Source organism: Bacillus rossius, chromosome 6 (assembly GCF_032445375.1).
Source record: "Bacillus rossius redtenbacheri isolate Brsri chromosome 6, Brsri_v3, whole genome shotgun sequence".
Classification (NCBI taxonomy): domain Eukaryota; kingdom Metazoa; phylum Arthropoda; class Insecta; order Phasmatodea; family Bacillidae; genus Bacillus; species Bacillus rossius.
In genome coordinates, this window is record NC_086334.1 from 31,442,115 (window position 1) to 31,470,029 (window position 27,915).

Genomic DNA, 27,915 nt, shown 5'->3' on the forward strand with positions numbered 1-27,915 from the left:
AGGCAAAATAAGGTAATTATTTTATTGTTTTAACTTTCAACCACTATTTTTCATCCCTTTTGTGCACTAATAATGTGGTCGTATAAACATTTGCTTTGCACCAAAGTTTAAGATAATATTAAGATTGTTCATTAAGATTGTTCAAAATAAATTAGAATGATTTTGATAATAAGAAATTATTATTTTTGTTAATTTCAACCCCTGTTTTTACGGTAGTAATTCGTTTTATCAAAAATTGTTTCAGCCATATTTTAAGATGAAGTTTAGGATTCATACACTAAATTATAACGGATTGATAGTAAATCGATTAAAACAAGTACTTAATGCTCTTTTTTTAATTTCAAGCCTTTTTATTTCCACCCCTTGCACTAATGGTTGGTTGGATAAAAATTTATTTTAACAATGGTTTTAGTCAATATTTAGAAAGTTAAATAAAAATAAGAATTACTTCGGTAGCGTATATGGTAGGAAAGTTTTATTTAATTTCTTATTACAACCCCAGGTTTTTTTTAACCCCTTGCCATAATAGTTTGTTTTATCAAAAACAGTTACAGACAAAAGTTTAAAATAAAAATTATAAAAATTAAAAACAATTTGAACGGATTTGATACTGTGCTTAACAATGGACTTAAGAATTTTTTGTCAATCGACCCCTGTTTATTCCACCACTTGTAGGTCGTATGAAAAATTATTTCAGACAAATGTTGTAGATAATAATTAAAGGTATTTAAAAAAATTAGGACGAATTTGATCATGTACATGGTACGGAAATTATGATTTTTTTTAAATTCTACCCTTGTATTTTTCAATCCCTTGCAGCAATGAGTCCATCTTATCAAAAAATGTTTCAGACAACAGTTTTAGATAAAAATTATAAGATTTACAAACAAATAGAACTAATTAGATTATATAATTACTAAGGGAGTTATGAATTTTTTGTCTTCCAGCCCTTGATTTTTCCACCCCTTGCAGTTATGGTTGGTCGTATCAAAAATGTTTTTAGAGAAAGGCTTTTGGTATTACTCCTACGAATTATAATACGTTCAAACTGATGTGATACTTTCCATATTATGGGAGTTACAGCGATTTTTCTGCTTTTAAAAAACCTTCCCCATTTCTACCCCTTTGGTCGGAAATTGTCACTCGACCGAAATTTTCCACAATTAGATTTCATAAATCAGTTTGGAAGAGATTTGTGAAAAATTGCGGTAGTTATCGTGTCCACAAAATTGTGATTATATGTGTGTGTATGTATGTGTATATATATATATGTATGTATATATATATGTATATATACATATATATACACATACAACTTTTGAGTAGACAGTGGGTGTGGGGTCTATGGACCAGGAAACGAAAAACTATATAAAAATTTTCTGGAAGTCACACCATGGTAACGGCTACAATAGGTAGTGTTTCTTCGAAATCTATCTAAAATGTGGTTTAAACAACAAAACAGGTTTAGTTTTTTTTAAACTATTATTTTTAAAACCCGGTTTCCAACAAGATGAAAGAACCAGAAAATGCCAAATGGACCGCGACCATACAGTTTACTTCCATGCGAATTACGAGTTTGGTTTACATCACAGCATAGAATTTATACAATTTCATACGGACCTTTTAAAATGTTGTAAACTACTTGCCTGAGTATTACATAAGATATGTACGATAACAGTCGTGGGCAACTGTTTCAGCGCGTGTGTGTACGTTTGATCCCAGATAAAATTATCTCCACGTGGCCAAAGAAAAATTTTCCTCCGAAATGAATCATGTTTCTAAATGGCACTGCTTTTCATTACATGACATACTGCAGGGTACATTTGTAAAGTTTCCAACCAATACATTAATACATATGTACACCAGCAGTATTTTGAAGCGAAGAAGCCTAGAAAGAAAAAAATCTACGGAAGCTAGCAAAGCATGCATTATTTAACGACTGGAAACATAAAAAACGTAACGGTATTATGGTAACTGGTTTAAATATTGCAATGCCACCCATCAAAGCACTGTTATGTCAACGCTTACTTTTCTTAAAGACGCAATGAGGAAAAAAAATACTAATTTGGTTCATTGAACACGTTGCTTATTGCTTCGAATACTGTAAAGAAAAACTTACATTAAATTATTTGCTATAGTACTTCCACGTTATCTAAACACGTATGAATTCTCGTTTTTTATTTAAAGCAGGAAGGCGTTATAGACAATATATGTATTAATACGTTGCCAGTTGTAACAGGATCGAGTCAGGCTGTGTTAGTTGAATTATGTACATGCAAGGCTGATGCGGGAATGACTGTCAAAAAGCAGATTCCATAGTGTTTCATATTAGATAAAATAAACTATAATAGTAATGTTACATGCTGAGCGTGTAATGAGTTTATTCCGCGCTGGTGCATAAACTGCCGCAGGGCTGTATAGAAACTGAAATGGCGACTTCAGTACAGCCCACGCTACAAACACTTCAAAAGCCACGAGGATTCGTGAAAGGACGTCGATGATTCTTTCTTTCACGAAAGGCTGTGCAACTATTCGGATGCTCAACAAAAATTAGCGGACATCATTAAAGATGAGCTCTTCGTGGTACTTTTAAAAAAAAAATGTATTCGGAGACTGGCAATGAGAATGGCATTCAGCGCGTGACACACCCGAGGCCAGCGCACCGCGGCGCGGCCACGTGGTCGCCGACCCAACAGATGGACGACTTCCGAAAGCCTCCCGAGCCGGGGAATGCGGCTGCGGTCGCTCGTGTCGACCCGCCGCGGTGACCCCATGCCGCCGTCAGCACCACGCGAGAAAAACAACCCACGAGGGGACGAGGCATTTCCGACAGCGTCGACGGTTCGTCCGTCCGCCGGCAGGTTCGTTTCGTAACCACGAGGGGGGGGGGGGGGGGGGCAAAAAAAAAGTTTAAACTCAGCGTTTCGCCCAGCACCAGGTACATGCACACAAACAAGGCGCGTGAGCACACAGGTGTCAATAAACCCTGCAGCTCTCAAACACAGCTGCGCAACGAACAACAAGCCACAACACTTACATGATCGCAGCTCGCCGACGGGCACATTTTGTTCCTAGCGATGAACCGAACAGCGGGAGAAAATAAAAAAAAAGCGCACACTGAAAATCGCGTGTCGACTGCACACGCGTACACGCGGCTCAGGTGAGGTGGCTCCGCGCTCCAGATGTTTCCGTCTGCGGCCGACAGCGCGCACCGCGGCGGGCCTGACCGGGCGCGAACCACGTGGCCTCGTTGCGCATGCGCGCTGCGTCGAGCGCCTCGACCGGGAGAAGAGAAGGAGGGGGCATCCAGGGAGGGGGAAAGGAACCTACTATTCACTCACTCCGAGTCAAGACGCCATGTAATCCGTGTTCGTAATTCTTCGAATTTTTAAAGTTATGATGGAATCACGATAGCACGACAGTGGCGACACGGAGATTTCTAACCAATCACGTTCGACCAGGGGCGGATCCAGGATTGACTTCTGGGTGGGACACCGGTAGGTTGGACGACCTGGTATATACCTGTTTATTACTTCAGAAGTCGTATTATCCAGTGCATATTTTACCATTCTGGGGAGGGGGGGGGGGCACGTGCCCCTGTACCCCTGTGGCCCCCTCTAAATCCGCATATGAGTTCGACACATATATGACGCCAGCTCGACAAAAAATTGGCGGAAGATACAGAATCCTGATAAGAAATATTTTTTTTTATTTCCATCGCATCTCGGACGCGGTGTTACTGAAATGAGTCTCACAATTTTGAAGTTTAGTTTACTAAATTTAATGAAATGTGTTTAAAAGTGATTTTTAAAATTCACTTTTAAATCTAAATTAAACAAATTACTCTCTCAAAACATGGCTATTAAATAACCCCTTCAAGAATGGATGGCTTCCGTATGTTTGGTGCGCATGTAACAGCAAGAAACATTTGATATACAATCTTGAATTTTTGGTTGTCGCGCGGATGAAAACTGAATGTTCACAATAACGCGATATGTTGCTGAACGTCGTCGCATCGCTATCTTCGCATCGCGCCGCCACGTTGTGATCCCAGCATTATATATCTTCAAGCGCGTTGAGGACGAAATTTAAGCAAGCAACGGAAATGCAATAACAAAGTGCGCGCGCACCACGGACGAAAGTGTAACGTGAGATCTAAAGCGCACGCGCGTTTTTGCTGTACCCACGTGCCAAAGTCGTCCAGATAGCCGAATGCGTGTGGAACCTACAATAACGAACCTGTACATATCCGCTTACTGAACATAAGGGGGACGCGTCAACCGTATCGGTGTGCCAGATAAATCTTTGAGATAACCAAACTATTCTGGAATGCATTTAATGAACTGTGTCATAAAAATAAATTATAGCTGGCCGCGCTTATCTATAAGGAATGCCCGCTGCGACGCAGGTAGTGCCCCCCCCCCCCTTCCACAAATCCATCATAGCCTTACAAATAGTCTTGGCGCTTTACTGTCTTGCCTGGTACATTCTGCGCGTCCCAAGAGCCCCGTATGCGTGAAGTGGCGCTACTAGAACGCCATTGTTCTCGCAGCTTCGAGTGTCAGTCGGGAATTCTGACGACGCGACACTTCCGAGGGCTACGAGACCTTTCCAGGGCGCGACTTCTCGGGTACATAAGACGACGCCGGCCTCCACCTCCAATGTGAGATTTTCTAAATAAATGTAAATAATTGAAAAAACTTATAAAATCAAACAAAAATTATTAAAATTAAAACCAAGTACACATAATATTGACAAGGGCTCTCCGATCCACCGAACAAACAAACCCAAATATACCTAAACAGTCTTATACTTGTTAATTTTACAACTCCCAACTAGTAGAAATAACCTTGCAGATCGGATAAATTTCCTCTACCGTCCGCAACAAATTTTCACGAACTTTAACCAAACTAATCAGCTCCCAAGATTATCTGCTATACTCAAGTGTCGCCCACGACGTACACATCGCAAGGCACATAGCATTAAATTGTAATTTTTTTTCTGTTCCAGGTCTACTGCTAGCTTACCCTTGAGGGAGAAATTTCTACATTATATTGGCTCGCCCTGTCTTTTACTGACTGCTTGGGGACACAGTAGTATCCGTACCTAGTGCAGCCACTCGTTGCTAGCCCTCGTCGATTTCTTTCTACACCAACACGACCACACGATAATATGCCTGCGCGACTGTCGGCCTATTTCACCTGGACATGCACGTATGGGCTACCTACCCATGCATGTAAGATGAATTTTGGTACTTCTTGGTGAAATTATTCACAACTGACGTCCAAAATATGAGTAATATTACTGTCTACATCTGTTACGGGAAAGAGGGGGGGAGGAAAGGATGTTCAATGTCCACATGAGATTTATAAAAACCACTACACCCTCTTTTCCTAACCCTTATAGTTTGAATTTTGGTTCTTTATAAAGTTTCCCTTCGTCTTTATGAACTTTGGTTCGCGCAATCCGCCACAGATGATAGCACCGTGGTTGTTAGGTACATACATTCTATGCCTGCCGTCGCATTCACGAAATTACTTCCACCAAATGCCGTATACAGAAAGCTAAGCTGTTACACATAAAAATAAAGAAAAACTTCTAACATGCGTATGTAAGTACACACATACATTTTTTTTCTGTTTAAAGGTATAAAATCGTGGAAATGTATGGAATCTCAACTAATGAGTAGAGACCTGCAAAATTCGCGGATTCATTCGGTGATAGGCTAGAATTCAACCACATATACCTCTTAGATAATTTTGCTATTGGCTTACTGTTCATCTGGACGAATCTCAACCAGTTATAACCCTCAACCAAAGAAGGAACGAATCACAGACGAACCAGCTGAGACGACTTACAAATCGGCAGCCAATGAACTTGCGTTATTTGCCCGAGTGTACAGGGGTATGTGCAGTCTATCCTGAAGGCCATCGAAACCGCGAATTTTGCAGGTCTCTACCAACGAGTCTCACGTAGGAGCGACGTGTTCGGCGAAATGTGCGGGGCAGACCGGGGTTCAGTGAAATGTAGGCTTCCCCGAAGAAGAGAAGGGGAGTCTAGTCGACGCAACCAGAACTCCCCAGGAGAGGGAAGAGCGCGCAAGCGGAACACACGTCCTGGCGCCCGCGCTGTGCTCTCACTGAAACAGCCGCGAAGGCGTCAACAGGTAAAGGGCGTCTCTCTTAGCTTGCGCTATGCAGTCCAGAGTAAATGGCGCGCGCTGTCGCCAGAGTTGTACTACTCGGCGACACAGATTAGTTGAATTAACAATAATTAACCACATGCCTTGTTTGCACTAAAACTTTTATCTTGTGCGCCATTGTAAATTACTGTCACAATTAAAAGGGAATTACATTAAATCATGCACTATGCTCGAAAAAAAGCCAGAATTTTAGTATTAAAATGCAAAAAAGGTTGTTAACAAAGGCATTTGAATCAAAGATTGCAACTTTATATTGTCTCATTACAACTAAAATATTATACTATGCATCACGAAATACAAAAAGATGAATTATTTCTCAAGGTCTGTACAACATACAATATATATATATTTTTTAATGTTTCATGAACTTACAGAAACTTTTTATTTTTCTGAAACACTATAAAATTGTGTGTAAAAGTTTGTGCTCTATGACCTATATCTGGCAACAGTGCATACCGAAGGACGGCGCTAATGGCAGAAATCGTGTATTGGAAAGAGTGAATGTCCAGTACACTGCGCAATGCAAACTTAAGTAGACGCCGTGGGTAGTGTTCGTAATCGATTGGCAATCGTGTGAATGCGGCTTGTAACGGGTCGTTCTCAACGAGGTCCATTATTAGTCCAGTCATCTCAGTATGTTCACCTCGGAAAATGAGATACCCTTATATATGGCGTGTTTTTGACCGGGACTACCGGTTGACAAATGATGCTCTAACCACGCGCTCTCCGCCCTCTATCTCGAAAACGATTCAACGTATAAAAAAATTGTTTGAAACAAATGTTGTAGGGAATTTAATCCTCTACAATATTGATAATAAATACAAATAGCGATAAAACCCATAGGAAACATTTGCAAAAAAATGTGCAAAAAATCTATTTTTGTGACCTTTGACCTAAAGATTTTAATAGTCGCGTACACCCTACCATATGTAGGTTTTGAGACAACTTTTAGGATGTCAAAATACAAGTTTATACGAGTTTATAGCTGGGTATCTCAAATTCCGAGATACTTGCCTAATTTTGACTAAGATGGCTGGACTATATGCGCAGATTACATTGATTGAGCAAGTTCACTGGCTACTTTCCTGCGAAGTGTGTTGGATTTCACAGGTGATACTCGTTTACTGGTTCAAAACAGGTTTGCTGTGATGCATTAGTTTTTATTCTTGAATAACGATATTTTTTCTGCTTCCACTTATTTGTTACTATTATTTAAGTTCAGATTTAAATAAAAATATTTTTTTTTTGGGTGATGTCATGCTATGTTTCTTCAGACCAACAACCAATCAAAACACAGAAATGGCAAGTGAAAAGTGAGAAAAGTAAACCGTCCAGTCTTCGAACTTATCTTGCTAGAGCGTCGATTTAACGAGTCAGCGTGGTCACATTCCAGCAAGTTTATTCGCAGACGAGTAGAAAGTATACTCGTAGTATACTCTTTAGAGACATATATATATATATATATATATATATATATATACACACAACTAAATGATTCGAGAGGATTGGGGAGAGGCTCTGTACGTAGGCTTCCCATCACAGTAATAAATTAGGGTTACCATCCTTTGTTACCCTTATTGGTCGCTTTATCTGTACTTATTCGGCTTCTTTTACAGCTTGTATTTAATTAAGGTCATCATAGGTTAAATCACACAGCAACGCACATCATAGGACACTGTTAAGAAATAGACCACACAGCCTTCAATCAAGAACCATCCCAGCATTTGCATTTACCGAAACCTACGTAGTAGGACTTTCTACTTCGCTAAGTTTGTCTGCCACGTCTCGTGATCAACCTGGCCAATAATTTTTACTAAGAGAGCAGTTTGTGAGTCAGTTTCATGGATACAACTGTCTTGCTCAAATTGTTACTATCTTAAATTAAGAGAGCAGCGGACCGCAGTAATAAAGAAAAAAAATGCAATTTTGCAAATCATGTCAATGAAAAACAATAATACAAGCAACAGGAAAACTATTTATTTTAATGTTTCAACTATTAGCAGCAGTGATTTTTTTAGTTACTTAAGAAAAATTTTAATAGTATTTTAAAAGACAAGAGTTATTTTTATGATACAAAACCACACTTAAGAAGATAATAGTGGGAAGAGTACGTTTCCACGTTTTCAGACAAGAATAAGATAGTTACTCTTACGAACAAAATACGAGAACTATACAGTTTAGTTCATTCGTTTAAGTAAGCTAAACGGTGACAACACTTTAAGCTCAATGTGCCCCAACATATGAGAAAAATGAGTGAGCACTTCTTTTCAGTTCGTACCACACACTTCGTTAAGGGGTCCACCTAGTCAGGGGTGCATCTGTGTTAGTGATGAGGGATGATAAGCGCGACGCTCGTTGGTGTTTATAGCGCGGTTATCTCCTCTAATCACAGGGCTCTGAACTGGCGCGCAGGCTTCTCGTCGTGCATAAGACATATTAAATTTGAGCGGTGAACATAACATTAGACACGACGGAGAAACGAAGATAAAGGTGTAATGCAAGGCCCTTGGGTGTTTTCAAGTATCTTTAACAGGCGTTTCACGTCCAAGAATTATTACACACGTTCCCCCCCAACCCCCCATTTCCAGTCTTCTAAATATACAGTTTGACAACTAAATTCGGAAACAGAACTACCCATCCGTCCTCAACGCATTCTTAAATTCTTTTCGTAAACATACACCACTCGGGTGTATTGAGCAGTTTTCAAATCACGTGGTTTCTTTTAAAGCTCTGCACACCGTATGTCTTCCCATGTGGGCGGGGGGCTTAAGAGTCCTTGGGTTTAGCTCAGAGAACGTAAGGAATAACAACGCGGGTTTTTTGTTGCACAGATATAAAACTTTTTTTAAAAACAATGAAGAAACAAGTGTTGACGACTGCGACTGCGCGGAGGACGTAGTACGTGACTCACCCGCGTCTCTCCGCCGTCTCACCCAGCTAGGCCGCTCCTGAAACACGAGGTGATAGGTGGTAAGTGAAAAGTGAACTGTACATACGGCGCCAGATAGCACGTAACACCGACATGCAACTGTGTAACAGCTAGGGGTGTTGCGCAATCTGCCATGCATGATTGATGGTCCACACTAGCATAACCAAGAATTTAAATAAAGCGTGTAAAAAAATAATCAACACACAGTGGTGTATCCTAATATGTCAGAGCAAAGAGGTTTAATAAAAATATCGACACTTGTTAAGATTACTAAAAAAAAAAATAATACTGCCTACAAAGGAAATTAAATATGCTGTTAAGACTGGTGCTGGTTGTGATCCCTACCACCTACCCTCTCAACCACTGACGGTTCATTTGTAGACTTGTCCTAACTCAAACATCTCATAGCCTTCGCCGATAAGATACGAATGAATCAGTGCTAACCTCTCGTCTACATTGTTCAAGGGGTTAAGTATAGTGTAAATGCAGGATAAGAGAGTATGCTATGTTAGTGTAAAACGGCAGTACCTAGAGAAAACCCAAGGCAACGTCCGCCGCGTTTCATGATTGCCGAAAAATTCCGGAACCGAACCAGAATCGTCCACGCAAGATCTGACCACCCAACTACCGTAGCACGGCTTACTTTTTTTTAAGGTAGTAACGTAGCATGAAACCACACAGCAGAAATATGATCACAGCGTACATAGAAGAGGGAATCAATTGCAACAGGTGATCAGAATTTCATTACGAGCCGGAAATTTGTCCGCTCCCAATCCACACGTCGGCCGAGATCGATGCGTCACCTCGGGCTGTCACAATTTCTTCTCGTGGACCAATGACTGGCGTCTGTTACTTTCCAGCCGTGACCCACACTGGATCGAGATCGAGTCACGATTGCGGCGCGGCGCACCGACCAATCAGCATTCTGCTCGGCGTAGACACTTCAGAGTGATTCGACTAAAACCCTGCTCTGCTCCAACCATAGCTCGTGTTCCGTTAAGGCTTCTTATTAATATGCAAGAGACTGCTCAACTCCTTACTTAGGATAGAACAGACGATATAGAAAAGTAATTAAATAATTGCTACAATTCTAAAGTAAACCCGGAAACCCCAACCGACTTTACATGATTTAAGAAAAAACTTATTTTAATTTTATTTTTCCTTGGTTATTTTAGCAATTAAGGCTAGTTTCCGATTTAGTACTTAAGAATTAACAGTAAAAACTAGTCCTGTGCTTAAAATATGACTGTATACTAATGGAATGGTCATGTCATCGAAGATCATAAACCATTTCACTCGCATATTCAGTTATAGTTTAAGGACAGGACTAATTCCTACTGTTAATTCTTAAGTGCTCAATCATAAACTAGCATTGAATAGTTTAAAAACCACGGCTCTTGAGTATTTCATAATCGCCAGAAACATATTTGATTTGCGATTAGCTATAATTATAAGAATTCTGCGTGAAGTTTACGAGAGATACTGGCGTCAGGAACCTCACATTTCCAAACAATAGCTAAATCACTTCTGAGAATAGCGATCAGTCGCACAAGTGATAGGCTATATACTCTGTACCTGTTTGGGGTAAGGAAGTCAATTAAGGAATGGGTGCCGGTACCGTGTGAACATCGCATTACGACGATGCTTTTCTGATCGTACTGTCCCATGGACGCTCGACACGAAAAATCGACTTTGATGCAGTAAGTCCAACATTTTTACGTTAAGAATTTTAATAAAAAATTATCCCAGAACCGAACAGCCGATGTCAGCTTTTGGAACTCCTAGAATCCTTTGTATTAGTAACATGTGAAACTGCAATCGGGTTGTTAAAAGTACTGTCAATTTACTGACGAGATAACTTCAATCATTCATTGTTAATGTAATATCTCGTTATTTTACATTTCAAAGAACAAAATTGTGCGATTAATGATACGTGATTTCCAATCAAGACAATACAACCTTTTCTGCGTGTAATGTACGACGATGGAATGGTAAATAATATTTTCTATACTAATAAAAAAAGTTAAAGAATTTTTTTTGATCACAAATACTTTAAAATCGATCAAATTCAGGACACTTAGAATTTCTTCAATTTTAATTACTAACAAATTCCCACTTTGTATTGCATAATGACCACTTATTTATCAATACATGTCTTTTTTTTCCTGACAAACAATTCTCGAGTAGATTTTTAACACCAACGACAAAAGACAGGGCCAAACGCGCTTTCCCTGCCACCATCTACCAACGAAAATATTTTTCCGTCGTACTGAACGAAGCTGGTAAAAAACATCGTTTACGAATTATCTCCTGCACTGATAACCGCGACAAGGGCGTCGCTGCGATACCGATTTATTAACTTTCTTCGGCTAGCAACACTATGTTCCAATGGCACAGCGGCCCCGCATATTTAAAAATTCATATATCTCCCCCCCCCCCTTTTTTTTCATAACATGGGGTATTAGAGAAATTTTTCAAGTCCAATTTCTGGAATCTGGTGTTTCTTAATAACCAAACGAACAGAATGGTTTGTGTCCAGAAGAAGTATAGTCCATTGAAATGTTACATTTGGGGTTGTGATTGTCAGAGGACGCAATTTTATTTTTTAGATATGAAGAGGGTGTTAGTGTAAAGTTAAATCCAAGTTTGTGGGGTTGCAACCCTTGTCCCACAGCCGCCATCTTGGAAAAAGAGGTTCAAATAGTTTTTACGGTTTATCTGCCAAACTAAAGTTCTCACAAAACAATTATTTAACATTTTTTGTTTCAAATAAAATTATCTATTACTTATGTCCCGTAACTTTTAGTCGTAGAACCATAAATAAAAAAGTTATAAGCGACCCGACACGCTCAGCAGCCAATGAAATACAAGGTCGCCGTGACGTCAGCACGACGAAATAGGCGCCCCGACGGCTCGCATGAAGTGGATTCCATTTATAATTGCGTTGTCGTGCTGCACGACGGGAACTCTAAAGAACTTAATAATTATTTAACTACTTGGTAAATCTTTATGCTAAAAACGGAATACATTTTTACGTTTGGGTATACTTTCACATGTGCAGTGTGCCTTCGACTGTTTTGTTTACGTTTATTTTTAATTTTTAGTATAGATAACAGCAGAATTATTTTCTGTTCCTATCAACATACCTATCTATAGCTTCCTTCCTTGAATCTAAAATAAACTCAATCTAACTTTGTGCAATAGACGACTAAATGTTATATTGTTATGCAATTCAACTGTGAGCAGGAAATAAAAGGGCCTGCGCTGTTTTGAGCGCATTCTATACTGAAGACTTGCCGACAGCCATATTTATTAGAATCGGTCGTGGTATTTTGACGCTGCGCTATTCACTTTTGTCGTGCTGGAACGCTGGACGAAGCCCAGTCGGATTTGTCGTGTCCGTCGTGGCACTGTGACTCCAGCTCCAGAGAACGGTCAAATTCGGGGCAAAGTTACTCGAGACCGACTGTACCTCCGCCGCGCCGCTACGGGAAGGTAACTCGAGCTCACCGCTCCGCGGCGCATTTCTGCGGCTGACCTGCTTTCCGTCACACGGCCGGAGCCCGGGAGGGGGGAAAGTTCCCTCCGCCCCGCCCAGAAGTGACGCCCGCGCCGCAGCTCGGCTCATTTCCGCAAACCACTTGGCGTGAGCGCTGGCGTTCACCTCAACCATCTTCCACGCAACTTCTGTTTACTTTTAGCGGGGCCCTAATATTTCGGAGAGCATCCTTACCGAGGGGTCTGGACGATGTAGAATAGCCCTCGCCCCTCAAGTGTAAAAAAAAAAAAAAGTGGGGTTCGGAAAATTAGACAAACTCTGAGCTCACCAGGAACTTAAATTTGCTTTTGCTGATTTAATTATACGCTAAAAGTATTACTTAATAAAACTCTTAACACTGACTGACATACAACGCACTACTTAAACCGGTAGGTCTAGAAGCATGAAATTTTGAACAGGAGTTCCCTATACACCGTAGGTGAGCACCAAGAAAGTATATTTGAAAATGAAAGTTTTTTCATTAATTTCAAGTTATAAATATTTAAATTGGTGTTTATGCTTGTTTATTAAAATAAAACTTGAAAGCGTTTATGGCTGTTGTATGTTTGTTGCGCATTATTATGACACGAAACATTTTATTTTCAATCGTTTATTTTCGTTGGTCGCGCGGGTGAGAAACTCGTGTTTTCCATACATAACGCGATGCGCCACTGTGATTCCAGCGTCACTTCCAGGTGCACAAATGCACCTAATATAGACTAACTTTCTTATACCAGACTGCTACCAGAAAACCGAACCCACGTTGTTCCCCTGTGTCTACGCAGGTTTAAAATTAAGATAGGCGAGTTGGTCACGGATACAACTGCTGCCAGGTTTTACCTGACCTAACTATAAGTCTAGATTTAAGATGGGGTAAGTGCTGTCGAGGCTAGCCAATCCCCAAACAAAAAGCATGATGCATGCTACCCTTTCTGCATGGCTGAAACCCTGCATGATTAGGCGTATAGACTTCGGCCTCAGACGCACTTTAGTCTTCCCTAACAAATACACTTAGTTTTACTTAGGTTACGAGAAAAGAAATTGCCAATGCCCAAACAACGCACACGATGGCAAGCCACTTGCATGGTTGATACCCAGCCTCATACGGCGTATAGCCTTAGGCCTGAGACGTACTTAGCTCCTTGCCTAACCCGGACCCCTCCTCAACATATTAAAACTTAGATTTAAATTAGGTTAGGGATATATATATATATAAAATAGTTTGTCAACACGCGGCACGGGTGCCAGCAAACGTTGCAGACGATGGTGTACATCGACGAAAAGAAACGAAGACGGGATAGAAGTGGAATAACAAAAAGAGACGTCGTGAGAGGGGAATTCGTGAGCGAGTTGTAAAAGCACGGCGGCGAAACACTCGCCAACACTCAGCTTCAACAGTGAAACTGACAGGCGCACGCAGTTGTGATGCAGGGGGAGTACAGAGGGGAGGTTAGGCGAACTTTAAACCCGTCCAACTCGAGAAAAATTACGTTATACTGAGTTGTAGTTCATTATTTCGCTATTGAATTAATTGCTTAAATTTAATCCAAATAGATTTTGGTTTTCATAATAATGTTCACACAACCTCCTCTGTTCAACTTGTTATTATCTCATTTAATATATATTTTTATATTATAATGGACCCATGTAGAGTGTTATTTTCACAACTATAAGAGATAAGGTATATAGTCTCAGGTTAACTGGTCCTTCAGTTACGTACCCGAAAACCACCACCATGCAAACTCAGAATTGTGTTTCCTGGGAAGCATAACAATTTTTCTGTATTCTAATTGTGGTTGACCTAACCACATCTTCACTTAAGTTTTGATCTCTAGACATATCAAAATTGCATCTTTCGGGAGTGTAACTGATCACCAGTGAATCTTTGGCTTCCGTAAAAGATAACAGTTTTTCGGTAAAAAGGACACTAGTGTAATCAGATGATCACAAGCTTGAGATAAGTCTATCACTTACTGAATTCGGCCTCGAGTGGGCATAAATTGTATACACGCAGTATAAAAACTCACTTATTTACTCTGTCCTAAAACTGTTCGTAAAATAATAATAAAAAATGACTGTAAATGAAATGTTTCTTCTATAATAGTCACATTACTTTCTCCAAGGAAAAATAAACAATGAATTGAGTTTTTTTTATATTTTATAAATTATTTTAAAGCCCACTATCAGGAAAAGTAAGGGGGAATAGAGAAGGGGTAGGGGTGGGGAGGGTAATGTGCTCATTGGCCAAGTGAAGTTAAGTGCAGTACGGTACCCATACACCTGGTGAGGCACAGCCATTTTCAACTAATCAGAAAAATATTAATTCTTTGGGATCTGCACACAATGTTGTTTGTTTATAAAACAAAAGTATTAATTGAAGTTTAAGCTACAAAGTGAAGTGTAACCTACAAAGATATTTCTATATTGTTGATCTAAATTTCACAATTGGAAAACATTTGGAAAATGGGGAACATTTTTCTTTGACCATAAAAATTATGCACAATAATAAATGTGAGACAGTAAACCTCCAGTTAAAAGGTAGTCCATTGAAATGTTACATTTTTTAGGCCTTACCTTGCGTTTTTTAGAGGACGCAATTTTATTTTTTTGATGTGTAGGGGGGAGTCAGTGTAAAGCTAAAACCAAGTTTGTGGGGTCGCCACCCTTGTCCCACGGCCGCCATCTTGAAAATAGGTGTTGAAATGGTTTTTACGATATATCTCTTAAACTATTTATTTGATAAACAAAATTTGCTAACATTAATTAATTAAAAAAAATAAAAACAATAACTGATGACATATTATTAGTACACACGTATAATATAGGTATAGTTAAGAGTACTCACTTCGGAGCGCTGTAATACCTTAGCTATTGACTTAATGAAAAAATGCTGTGAATAAAAGTTGTTCCTCAAAAAACGATCTACAAAAATGGTCAGATATCATTTTTTAGTAAAATGATAAAAAAAAAGTTACATCGAAAAATATAAATTTTTTTCTCGAATTTCTTAAGATTTTCGCTTATAACTTTTTTATTTATAGTTCTACGACAAACAGTTACTGGACCAAAGTTGTAGAGAATTTAATTTGCAACAAAAAATGTTAACAAATTTTGTTTATCAAATAAATAGTTTAAGAGATATATCGTAAAAACCATTTCAACACCTATTTTCAAGATGGCGGCCGTGGGACAAGGGTGGCGACCCCACAAACTTGGTTTTAGCTTTACACTGACCCCCCCTACACATAAAAAAAAATAAAATTGCGTCCTCTAAAAAACGCAACCCCAAATGTAACTTTTCAATGGAATAAGGTAAGTTTATGGATTTTGAAAAATAGTGTGTTTTATTTTATTTATTAATGACTCATTAACCAAAATATGTACACAGTTGATCGAGAAGTGAATATTTTTCGAAACAAAAATCTGTTGCAGACTCATAAAATTGAGAGTCCAGCCATTAAGTAAAATTTGTATAATGGGTTAAAAGATGTAATCAAAAATATACATATGTTTCTTGATTTTGAATATTCTCCTAAAAGTATTTTTTTATTGTATCTCATAGCAAGATTTTTTTATGAGAACTATAATCTTTTAGCAAACTCAGAGACACTGCTGTGATAATGGGGAATTTATTGGCCACGATAAATTATAAGGAACCGTGTGGTGCCTGTTTGGGGTGGTACTTATCTGCTGCGGTGCCCACCTGTTGTGCTTTACCTACAGGTTGTGTTTTCCTACACCAACTTACACTGTCGCCCTCTGTATAATTTTGTCATACCCAACCTAAAAACAACCCAACTGTTGGTGAGCACGTAACAAACTTAAATAAAATGAATAGAAATTAAAGATATGCTACTGAATTTTTTAATAGTAAACTCTTTGCTTTGAACTTGATAAAAGATGGCAAAGACGCTCATGAATAGTTTCATTACGTGAATCAATCAATACTTGACATTAAAAACCGGTGATAGCAAAATCAATTAAATTTAATAACTGGTTATTTAAATTCTGTGTACATAAATTTAAAAACCAGTTATTAAATTTATTTTAAATGACTCACTAAAAATCTGTAAATTATTTTTTTATTCTGTGAGGCACATATTTCTACAAAGAATCTTGGATTTTTATTATTTTTATTCTGAAAAATTGTAAATTTTTAAATGGACAATTTCTTGCCTTATCTGTAATACACTTCCTTTCACCTACATGAAATCTGGTATTATAAAAAAAAGGGAGAGGGGGTAACAGAAAAACAATGAATTTTAACTTCTCCTTTGTGTTTTAGTTTTATATTTTAATACTGTATGTGTGATGCTACATTTGTAATATCCAAAACAAAGATGATGGATTCACAATGCTGATACACAAGTGAGTGTCTAGTTGGAACATTCAAGAATTATATAATAATAACACTAACGTAAACTCTTCGTGAGCATATTCACATGAAAATCACACTGCCACACTGTAACAGTTACACATGTTACAAATTTATAATTTTTTTTTTACAATATTTATTGCAAATGAGTTTTGCCATGTTAAAGATGATGTTGATTAACTCTTTCATATAAGACTAAGTCAGGGCTCTACAAAGCCCTGGTGCCAAGTTGCCATGGGGCCTAACGTTTCCTTGCTGGAGACCTGATTTCTGACAAGATGGTTTTGAAAACATCATCAAATATTTTTGTTAAAAAATCTTGTTCAGAAATGACTGGGTCCAAGAAACATGGATGGTGTCTGTGCTGTAGAAAATGATGAAAGTAACAGCACCTGAAAAAAATTAATTCAGAAAATTCTGTTTTTTAATCCATTAAATATTTTGTTTTATTTCCAAGAGTTGAGTAATTCTGCCTAAGTTAATGAAATAATAGAATTGTCACTTTGCCCTTTAACAGAATATTTAGAAAAAATGATACATAGTACACAAATGCATTTTCATATTTTTTTTAATGTGCCCCTGTTTCCCAACTTGCCCTAACACTCCCTTCTCCCTGACCCTGCTGAATAGAATTCACAAACTTTCCAACTGCCTTCTGAGCCATTCCGGCCAAAATGGGAATTCTTTTAAAAAAAAATTATTTTTTCAAGAAATATGTATAAATTTTTTTAATGTAGATAATACTTAAAATTTAAGGATAACACTGTTTAATTTAAGAAATAAACAAATTTTAACATGATTTACAAGCATTGAATCTAGTGGTGTTGACTTTTTAATGGCACTACATTATTTTCTAAGCGTTGGTAGTACCTACTGAATAAAAAGATAAGCTTTTAACAAAGTTTTGAAAGGTGCTATGGTTCAAGAGATGTTTTAAGTGTGTGCACTGGAAATTTCATTGATACAGGTGAGTAAATTCAAAATGTATATATTAAACAGTAAGTACATGTTTGTAATGTAACATCCGTGACAGAAAACTTGAAAATGTTTTTCTTTTCAGTAATGGACTTTCATTCCTCTGTAACAATTAGGCCATGTTGGCATCTAGGTCAGGTGCTGACTGCCTACTATCTTTAAGTCACTATACAAGTTTTTAATATTTAAAAAATAAGTGTCACGGATGTTGCACATTTAAGGTGTTAGCATTTTTACCACCAGTATTTATATGTCAGAATGTCTCTGGGCTTTAGTCTACATCATCATAACCTACATAACCTATATTTCAGTATGTGATGGATGTAAATAACCTACATTATCCCATTTTGTTGCAGATAATGGCACCTGTCACATCTGCTGCAAGAACAGCGAAGATGAGAGCAGAAATGGTCGGAAAATACAGAGAGGTGGGCTGAATATTTGAAAAAAGACAGAAAGAAATTGGTTGAAGAGGCAAGCAGAAAAACAGAAGTGCATTAATGATAAGAAGCTATTAAACACTAAACGAGAAAAAACAAGACTTAGAGTGCAGGAATGGAGGAAGAAGAAAAGACTAGTAACCAACATTTGTAAGGAGCCTACAAACCTTTCAGCACTGGGTTCCTACACTTCTACCAGCACACTTCGTAAAGCTGTCCACAAGGCACGTAAGAACTTGCCAAATAGTCCTACGAAGAAACAAGCTGTTGTTAGGCAATTGATGAAAGAAAGTTTTTCAACTCCAGAGGATGAGCTTTTTAAAGCACAAAAATTTCTAGCACCCAGGGGAAAATTGTACAGAAAAGAAGATTTGGAAACTGCAAGAAATTTTTTTGAGAATGATGACATTAGCTGGAAAACTTCTGGGAAAAGAGACTGCATAACAGTGAAAAATGAAGTCACAGGAAAGAAAGAAAAGAAGCAAAAACGTTTCCTTACGATGAGTGTTGTTGAAGCTCACCAAAAGTTTTCTGAACTCTACCCTGAAATACACATATCTCGTTCTAAATTCTTTGAAATGCGCCCAAAACATGTAAAACCCATTAAAGATACTCCACATAATGTTTGTGTATGCATTAAACATGCAAATTTCAGATTTTTAGCTGAGGCTATCTCTCCTTTTTGTATTGGTTATCAAGGAAATTCTTTAACACCAACATCGCTGATTCAAATATGTGTTGTAATACACATGAAGAACGATGCATGACTAATAAATGCTCTGTTTGCCATTATGATGTAAAAAGTCTGCTGGAACCACATTCTGACTTTTCAAGGGAGGTGAAATGGAATAAATGGATAAAAACAGAGGGTCAGTTGGTAGTTGAAAAGGTATCTTCAAGTCTACAAAACCTTGTAACACAACTAAATACATATATCCCCAATTTCAAGAAGCATGTGTTTGTAAAATGTGAGCAAGCAAGATACTTTGAGGACAAAAAGAATAACTTAAGGAAAGGAGAAGCTGTGATGCAAGTAGACTTTTCTGAGAACTACAGCATCATTTCCCAAGTGACAATTTTTACGTGTTGCTTGTAGTTTGAGGACATGGCATTTTCATATGTGGTAGTAAGTGACGATGTGAGCCATTCCAAACAGTCAGCTTGGACTTTCATAAAAACAATAATTTCTCACTTTCAGCAGAACCCAAATGTGTCTTTGTGTGATCTTATAATATTTTCAGACAACTGTTCTTCCCAATTTAAGAGCAAGTATACAGTTTTTAACATGTGCTTTTTGGCTGACGATCTCAATGTGAAGACTGTAGAGTGGAACTTCTTTGCTGCTGGTCACGGAAAGGGTGCAGTAGATGCCATCGGAGGCCAAGTAAAAAGAATGGTTTGGACAACTGTCAAGGCTCGACGTACTACAGTCAATAATGCTGGAGAATTCTTCAATGTAGCTCAAGCTCAGTGCAAGTCCACTGAGGTACTTTACGTAAGCAAAGAAGAAATAGAAGAGACTTCAGTGTTTCTGAACAATCGGTGGGAGAAAGTGAGAGGTACGACGGGTATAAGAGAAATTCATTACTTCAGGAAAATCGATGACTTGCATGTTGCTGCTGGGTTTAACTCAACGTCTGCCAAAAGTAAAGTTCAAGTTGCTTTCAGAGGCAAAGCAGCGATGACAAATCAGAAGTGTAGGTGGAGTGATGTGTATTCTTCTGATACGGACAACAGTGTTGCAGAGTCAAAGTTTGAAGATTTTGAGCAATCTTGTGAAGATAATACTACTGAACTCTTTCATTCCTCAAACACAGATGACAATCATCGACCCATTAACATTGCAAATATTACTGCTGGTATGTATGTAAAAGTATGCATTACTGGTCATGGAAAGTCCAAAGCTAGCCATCATTATTTTGCAATATGTCAAAGTGCATTGAATGTAAATGGTGATCTACGTGTGCTCTTCTTGAAACAGTATGGTAAAAGTGGAAAGCTATTTGTTCCTGATGAAGACGATGAGAGAGATGTACATGTTAATCAGGTGGTATGTACTATTCCGATCCCAGACATTAAGGAAATAGGAAGCAGAGTGGTGTATAGATTCAAAGACAAAGTTTGTTTGTGATGTGATGTTCTTACAGTTCAATATATTATGTCTTTAAATTTCTGTACACTTCAAATGCTTTAAATGTGTAAGTATACATACTTGGCATGTGTTTTCTTTAGTTGGTTAAATTAGTAATTTTAGTCTCTTTATGTTTATAACAGTTATATTCAGTATTTTTACTTAGAATTTTCAAATTGGCCTGTAAATTTGGGAAAATTTAGGATAATAATACCAGCTGTAACATCCGTGACAAAATGTGTGTAACATCCGTGACATGAAAAAAAGAGCTATAAAATATTTACTGAATGTGTTTTCTTTGCGTTCGTGATAGTTATGAAACTACCATAGCTTTCAGACAAACATTATGGATAAAAAAGTATTCTTGTGTGAGGCAGAGACCAGAGTTTTTTTATTTCATTTGACAATGCCCGAGGTGAGTTCACAAATTTTGTAACATCCGTGACACAGCCTTTTATTAATTTTTTTGCAAAATTTGTAAAATATAGTCAACAAAATTTTTGCTGTATGAAGATAAAGATATTTTTCATGGAGTCCAGTAATAAAATAATGCAAAATAAATTCTATTTTGAACATATTGAATTTAAAATTAGTACTAATGTAACATCCGTGACAACCGGAATGGCTGTTCTACCCTGAAATGTGCCCCACCCGAGGTCTGCAGCCAGCACAGATATTCTGTGTGCATCCCTCGCCACACCTTCCGTGTTCTCATGTACTCATTCATCACCAGTCTTCGTTGCACTTTCTCAGTCACCAGATGTAAGTCCCATACAGCAACCACATACTCCAGCAATCTTCCTAACCAACATGGTACAAGAAAACTTGATTGACTTCTGCTTCAAGCAGCTGTATGTCACTGCCAACTTAGGTGGCTGACAATTTAACATTCTTCACATCACACAGTAGAGACTGCTATACACAACCATTATGTAAGAGTTTTAAATGCCTGAAAATTTATTTAATTAAATAATTTTCCTACAAGATAGGTAGGGCTATTGATTCATGTAAATATCCTGTAGATCCTTCCTAAAAAAAAAATTATTTGCAATATGACATAACATACTTAATTGGAACTACATGGGACAACAGATTACAAATAAATGGCCTAATGTTGTAGAAGTACTTATTTAAAAAAAATATATATATATATTTGTACTTTCCTAGCATAAATTTTGGCATTCAGTCTCTGTGAATCTTACAACTTTCCACATTTAAATGTTAAATACAGTTGCCTCACATTAAAGCAGAATTCACGTGACCTGCATATTATGAAATTATAACCATCAAAATTATTGCAAGGTATTACCTGTAGTTTGATTATTTGTTTAGCAGCTTTCATAACATATTTTTAACTTCCACTAGAACACACTTTAAAGTAAAACGAAACTGCATGAAAGACAGAAGAGTAATCCAATACATATGTTAACTGTAAAAAAATAAGTAAATAAATATAAGATCAAAAAATAATTATGATTAGTGGGTAATAAGTGCAAGTCCTAGGCCTATTCCACATAAAATTATTTAACTGACGATTTGGTTGAATTGTCAATCAAATTGTACCATGTGGAGAGAAGTTGAAGATAATCTAAAAATTGAACGTCATTTCAAATTGGTCCAATCAGATTGTGTGGTGTGGATATTGATTGTTAATTTTCAGTCAACAGTCACAGTGCGAATGCTGCAAGAGTAAGTTATAATTTTATTGTTTCTGCGGTGGGGAGGCTGTTATGAAAACTGGAAAGTACTGTCATTACAGATGTATTAGATTTTTAAGACTTTCCGTGTTTGTGGGCTGCCTCTAACGAGCAGTATCACAGAAAAAAATGTGAGGCAAGAAGCCCTATCAATATTATTACAAAGATGAAAAGAAATAGACCCAAATGCAAACCTCGATACAGTTAAAAAGAAATTAGAAAATATGTGCACAATTTGTTTAGATAGTTTGTGGAAGAAAGTTAAGTGCATCAAAATATACATAGTGAGTTTTTACACCCTTTTATTTATTAAATAGTGCAAGTTGATAACATGTTTTTGTATGCACATATAATGTAGGTATGTATGTTAATACAATTTTGTTTACCTAGCTGCCTACAACTTAAGTTTTTACAATAATAATGTTTGATATTACTAAAAGTTTATTTTGAACGGTTTTAACTTATTTATTTTGAACTGTTTTAACTTATTTATTTGTATTATTGGGCATTGTTAAATATTAATTTATTACAATTACTATGTACATAATTATTAACAAGTGGAAAGTAGCAAATCTAGGGGTGCAAGAACCGACAGTGTTTATATGCCAACATTGTGGAACTATGACATGCTTTTTTTGTGGAAAATCATAAGTCAAAAAGTGTAATGGACACAATAGGGAACAAAAATTCATAGGATGATGAAAGTTTGTCTTTTATTCCCACTATTATCTAAAACATTTTTCTTGACAATGTACTCTACCTGGTACATTAAAATAAGCTATACAAATATTATGAACATGTTTGCCAACCTCCATTTGTCTTTGGGTGTGATGAAGATTCAATAATTGTGGATGTTGCCACCACACTCTCTTTCACGAAATGATCCATTTTCAATATCTTTGTAATCCATGCATAGAGACGTCATAGAGCTCTTTGATTTTTGCCTTCAATATTTAATTATGCAGGAAACAGCTGACCATCACAACTTAGTCAAAATTCTCAAAGTTTGAATACATGGGTTTCTATAATATTTTAAATTGTGCTGCCAGGATGTCAAAAATGTATTTTTCATAACTCTCCTAGCCCTACGACAATCAGTAGTTGAAAATTTTCTTCTCTTTTGTTAAATTTTTTTTGTGGGTGAGGCTTCAAAATGTGTGCATTCTAGCCAAATGCACTTTCGTCTATAACCATGGAAACACACATAGCTAAAGTGTTTGAATTAAGTAAAATGGATTTTCTTGGTAGTTTTCGTAGAATTTAGAATTTTTTTAAGATTCCGCCATCAGATGTGCTTCACTTAATTCCTGTATGAACGTAAAGGAATTTGTGATTGAATGGATGAGTTGAAAAAAATACATATTTCAAGCATAGGTATGTGGAATATGTAAATTTTTCAACTCACCCATTCTACTGGCATTAACTACCGCAAACAAAACCATGCTGTAGATGCCCTTGTAATTATAAAATATACACTATCTGGAGGCTTTGCGATAAGAATGTGGTTGCCATCCATTGCACCAACAGTGATGGAAATGCCACATATTCTCACATTCTTTTGTCTCTGCTAACTATTCTAATTCTGTTTCGGGTATCTGAAAAATAATTTAAAACAAATGGAAATAAGCTGTGTATGACGTTACAGCAAAAATTAAAAGATCTTATGATGTTAAAAATGTGTAATCCAATAGTAATTCTACAGACACTCTAGCTCAGGATTCTGTTACAGGGCATTTCCCCATATCATGTGAGGAACCACTCGCTGATCTCAGGTCAGTGAATGTTAGCACCACACGTGCGAAGAGGGCCACTGACGTGCGGATAGAGGTAAACATCCCCTGAGCCTGTGAAGTTTGTGGAAACCCACAATGGCCGAAAAAACAGGGTAACATTCTAGGACGAATTGACCACAACAGGCGAAAAGGTAAAAATATGGGCGCAGCTGGCGGGGACGACACAGTACAGAAGAAAGTACAGTCGACAGAGTCTATACAATCATACCCAGGCGGACAGTCATGCTTGTGGTATTGCTCAGCCAGTCTACAGGAAGTCACCAGATATCAATGATGAGACTACACAAATGACAACTGCGATTCAACAAGAGAAGGCTTCGAGTATCTGAATGAGTGAGCTTAACGAGTTGCATCAAATCAACCTATGTTTGAAACTACAGCCATGTGGGTTACGAGCCGAAGGCAACCAAGTAGAGCACTCGCTGGGCGAGTGAGCTGCAGTTCAAGTTAAACAACATCACTGGTACAGTCTACTAAAAGTTGTGCTCTCAACCGTGCAGCCACCTAGTACAAGTTGGATGCCAACTCGCTGTGGTTGCCTCCATTTACCAGCTAATTAAGCAAATGCGGAAAGGATTCGCAGCCTGCAACTGTTGGTCACTGATGCTGTCACTGACTCACCCAAGGTGCCCCATGGAGGTGTCCAGAGGCTGACAATCACTATGCAAACTCGCTGTGCGAGTTCTCCTGCTGGAGACAACTTGGAACAATGACTCGTCACTGCAACTGCCGAGTTCCTGCAGGTGCTAGCGTGTGGTGTCCATCAGGCAGAGCTCCAAGACGAGAGTCCTGGAGGAGTTGACCGAAGGAGTATTGGAGTGAAGTAGCCGATAGCAGAGTAGTCATTGCAGGCCTTGAGTCAAGGCGAAGCAGCAAGTTGGGAAGAGGAAACCCAGCGCACCTGGAGTATCGTGGACTGCCGAGGAAGTTGATGACAGACGCTTTAAAAAAGGCAAGTAGAAACTTTTATTCACCAGCCACAGCCTTCAGTGGCGAGTAAATTGTATTATAAGTTTATAGAAGACTCCCCTTGGAGTCAACAAGTAAACTCGTTAAAGAGAAAGTTTATACTACAGTTTCATGGCAAGTTTAATGTAAAGATTTGTAATTAAAGAAATAATTAACTTTTAATTATAACTTGTAAATAGCCTGTGTTAGCAGGATGTTAATGTTTAAAGCTTGTCCAATAATAAATTCTGTAAATTTGTCACGTCAGGGTTTTAAAGATAATGGGTATTCCAACGGTAATAAAAGAGTCATTTCGATGTTGTTCAAAGAGTTGTGATGTGCTAAGTGTTTAATGGCACAAATATTGTTCTGTTCATTGATTCAAGTAGAATGATAACAATATACCTTTCAGAGGAGTATTTTACAATATCCTTGTAATGTTTGTAAAGAGTATGCTTTTTTTGGTTAATAATATTAATAATAGAAACCAAGGTTGTCATATCACTGACTCAGTTCCTTTGCGTCCATTAAATATTTTTGCAGACTAATAACACTACTTTTGCAAGTCAATTAAAAGGCATGTCTAAATTACAAAGATGCATTGCTGAAAAGATGATTGCAAAAGTATTGTTCTACATAAAGCTAGAATTTCTTACAGTTCAGTCAACCATATCGTTAAACAATACCTAATAGTTTTAATTCTATTGTTAACACCAACACCTCTTCCAATATTACATAATAGTGACTCTCAAAGACCAATATTCATACCATCATCTTCCCCACAGTCTTCATCATTATCAATGCCATCACCCAGACCTCAGTCCCGTAATACAACATCCACATACATTCCATAGCGTGAATTCCATTTTCCTTTCCCAGAATCAATTCTAAGGCCAACTACATTCCCATCGCATACATTTAAGCCTTCTTCTTCCCCAGGGTACACAGGAACTGCCAAAACAGTATCAATTTTACTAACTCTCATACCTAATTCAAAAAGGACTATCACAGTATGCACCCAAAAGCAATTTTATGTAAGCAACAATGCCTCACATATTCAATCCCTGCCCAAAAGATTACAATAACAGACAGCTTTTAACATCTGAAATGATTCATTCAAACACCCATTGTCTATTTTACCTATACCAGAAAATTGGGGTAAGAACGAAACACAACCTATTATTTTATCTAAGCCAGGTAATTCATGCAATGATGAATACTATAGCTATGTATTAACTACTTCTACTTGCCCAGCTTTGTCTCAACAACCCAATGCTGTATATGAAAGGGATGGAGGTATTGGTGAACGTACCTTCATATGTATTGGGAATAATTACTGACATTACATATTTCAGTGTTACAATTACTCGCTCCACCCCATAAATTGCTTCCCACATGTCTGTATCCTGATTAACAGTAGCGGATCCAGAGGGGGGGCTAAGGGGCTCAAGCCCCCCCCAAAAGCATCTGGGTCCACTATTGTTTAAGTGTTTGCCTCGATAAAGCCTAGCCTCAGCTGGGTCAAGCCCCTCCCAAACCAAAATCCTGGATCCCCCACTGCTGATTAATAATATATGGTTTTACAAATTTAAATAAACTTACAAGGGCTACCATGGTTCATTCAGATAAATGTTTGAATTCTTCAAATTCTAGCACTTTTATAAGATTAATGTGGCCAAGTTTTTTTTTCTTTTGAGAGTCACTATTTTGTCCAGGTTCTTCTTCCTCTTTCGTCCTCTTTGGCATCAACCGTGAACCCTAATACCAACGCAAGATTTTGTTTATTTGATACAACTGTAGGCATGTTTGCAACGCCCTCTTCATCTGCTTCAAAGTTGCAATGAAGTTGGGAAGTGAAATAGCGCAGTGTGGATGGCTGATTTTAATCAATTGGCAACTGAATGTGACATTGTGTGGTCATCCAATCTGACAATGCACAACTTACACATAAATCAATTACCAATCAAATTACGTCATGTGCAAAAGGTATTCCATAATCGTCAAACTACCTTAACCTTTACAATAGGCACCATCATAATTAAAATGTACGATAGAGGTGTGAGTGTTGTAAATCGCTCAACTTGTAAGCGGACGAACGGGTGGCGGGTGGACACATGATGGACGGACGCGACAGGCTATTGAAATTCAACAAATACTGCTTGAAAAACGAAATACTAACATAAAGCCTATATTTTTTTTCAAAATCACACATGCATCAGCCAATAGCCGGGTATTGGGTGGAAATAGTAATATATACAATACAAAGATCTAGCAAATCACTAATCCAAATGCAAACCTACAACCCAAACCATTTCATAATGTCAAATACCGGTAGTATTTGTTTACTTGAATGTATTATTGTTAAAACTAATATCAAAGTTGACTGCGAAAACAGTGTATGCAAAACAATCTCATGCTACTTACGAATCACGAACACGTATGTAAGTTAAGAAACACGTTCTTCTTCAAAAATATATTAAAAGGATAAAATCACACAATCTGCTTGCCTGAACACAAAATTCAATACCATTCATGCGTATATCCACGTGAATATTTCGATTTGAGTTCGCAATTTTGCAAGGATTTGTCTACAAGTATGTAACCAAGCAATCGCATTTAAAATCGAAAAAAGTCAAGATGAATAGTACTTCTTTAGCCGCTAGGAGCGGGCATTTACACATAAAAGATCACAATGTGTTTAATAAATAGATGCTAATACATGCAATTAAGAAATTATCCAGTAATAATATGTTCTATATTCTAAAAATTGTTGTGTTCAGTGACACGTGTGCCATTGTTTATGTTAATTCGTACATTTGACAAAATAAAAGTCCTTATAAAGGGGTTTAGGACACTTCAAAAAAATTCATTTTAATGATAGAAAAAA

The 27,915-nt window shown here is 37.6% G+C and overlaps 1 protein-coding gene across 5 annotated transcripts in view; it reads right to left on the bottom strand.

The window, feature by feature from the left end:
- The window catches only part of LOC134532974 (A-kinase anchor protein 1, mitochondrial-like), a 99,034-nt gene extending 71,390 nt beyond the window's left edge, over positions 1-27,644 (bottom strand). The window contains exons 1-3 of one of the 5 annotated variants that reach the window (XM_063370067.1): positions 27,453-27,611; positions 24,702-25,021; positions 9,114-9,150 (exon numbers count right to left, since the gene is read on the bottom strand). Coding sequence is in view for 1 of the 5 variants with exons in the window: in XM_063370065.1 (XP_063226135.1) it covers positions 9,114-9,150; positions 27,536-27,562 (64 nt within the window). In the remaining 4 variants the exon portion in view is untranslated. Of the gene's footprint in view, positions 1-3,037; positions 3,259-9,113; positions 9,151-24,701; positions 25,022-27,452 lie in introns of those variants that run through there. The other 4 variants (XM_063370071.1, XM_063370065.1, XM_063370070.1 and 1 more) reach the window with 4 other exon arrangements.
- Between the last annotated feature and the right edge of the window lie 271 nt (positions 27,645-27,915).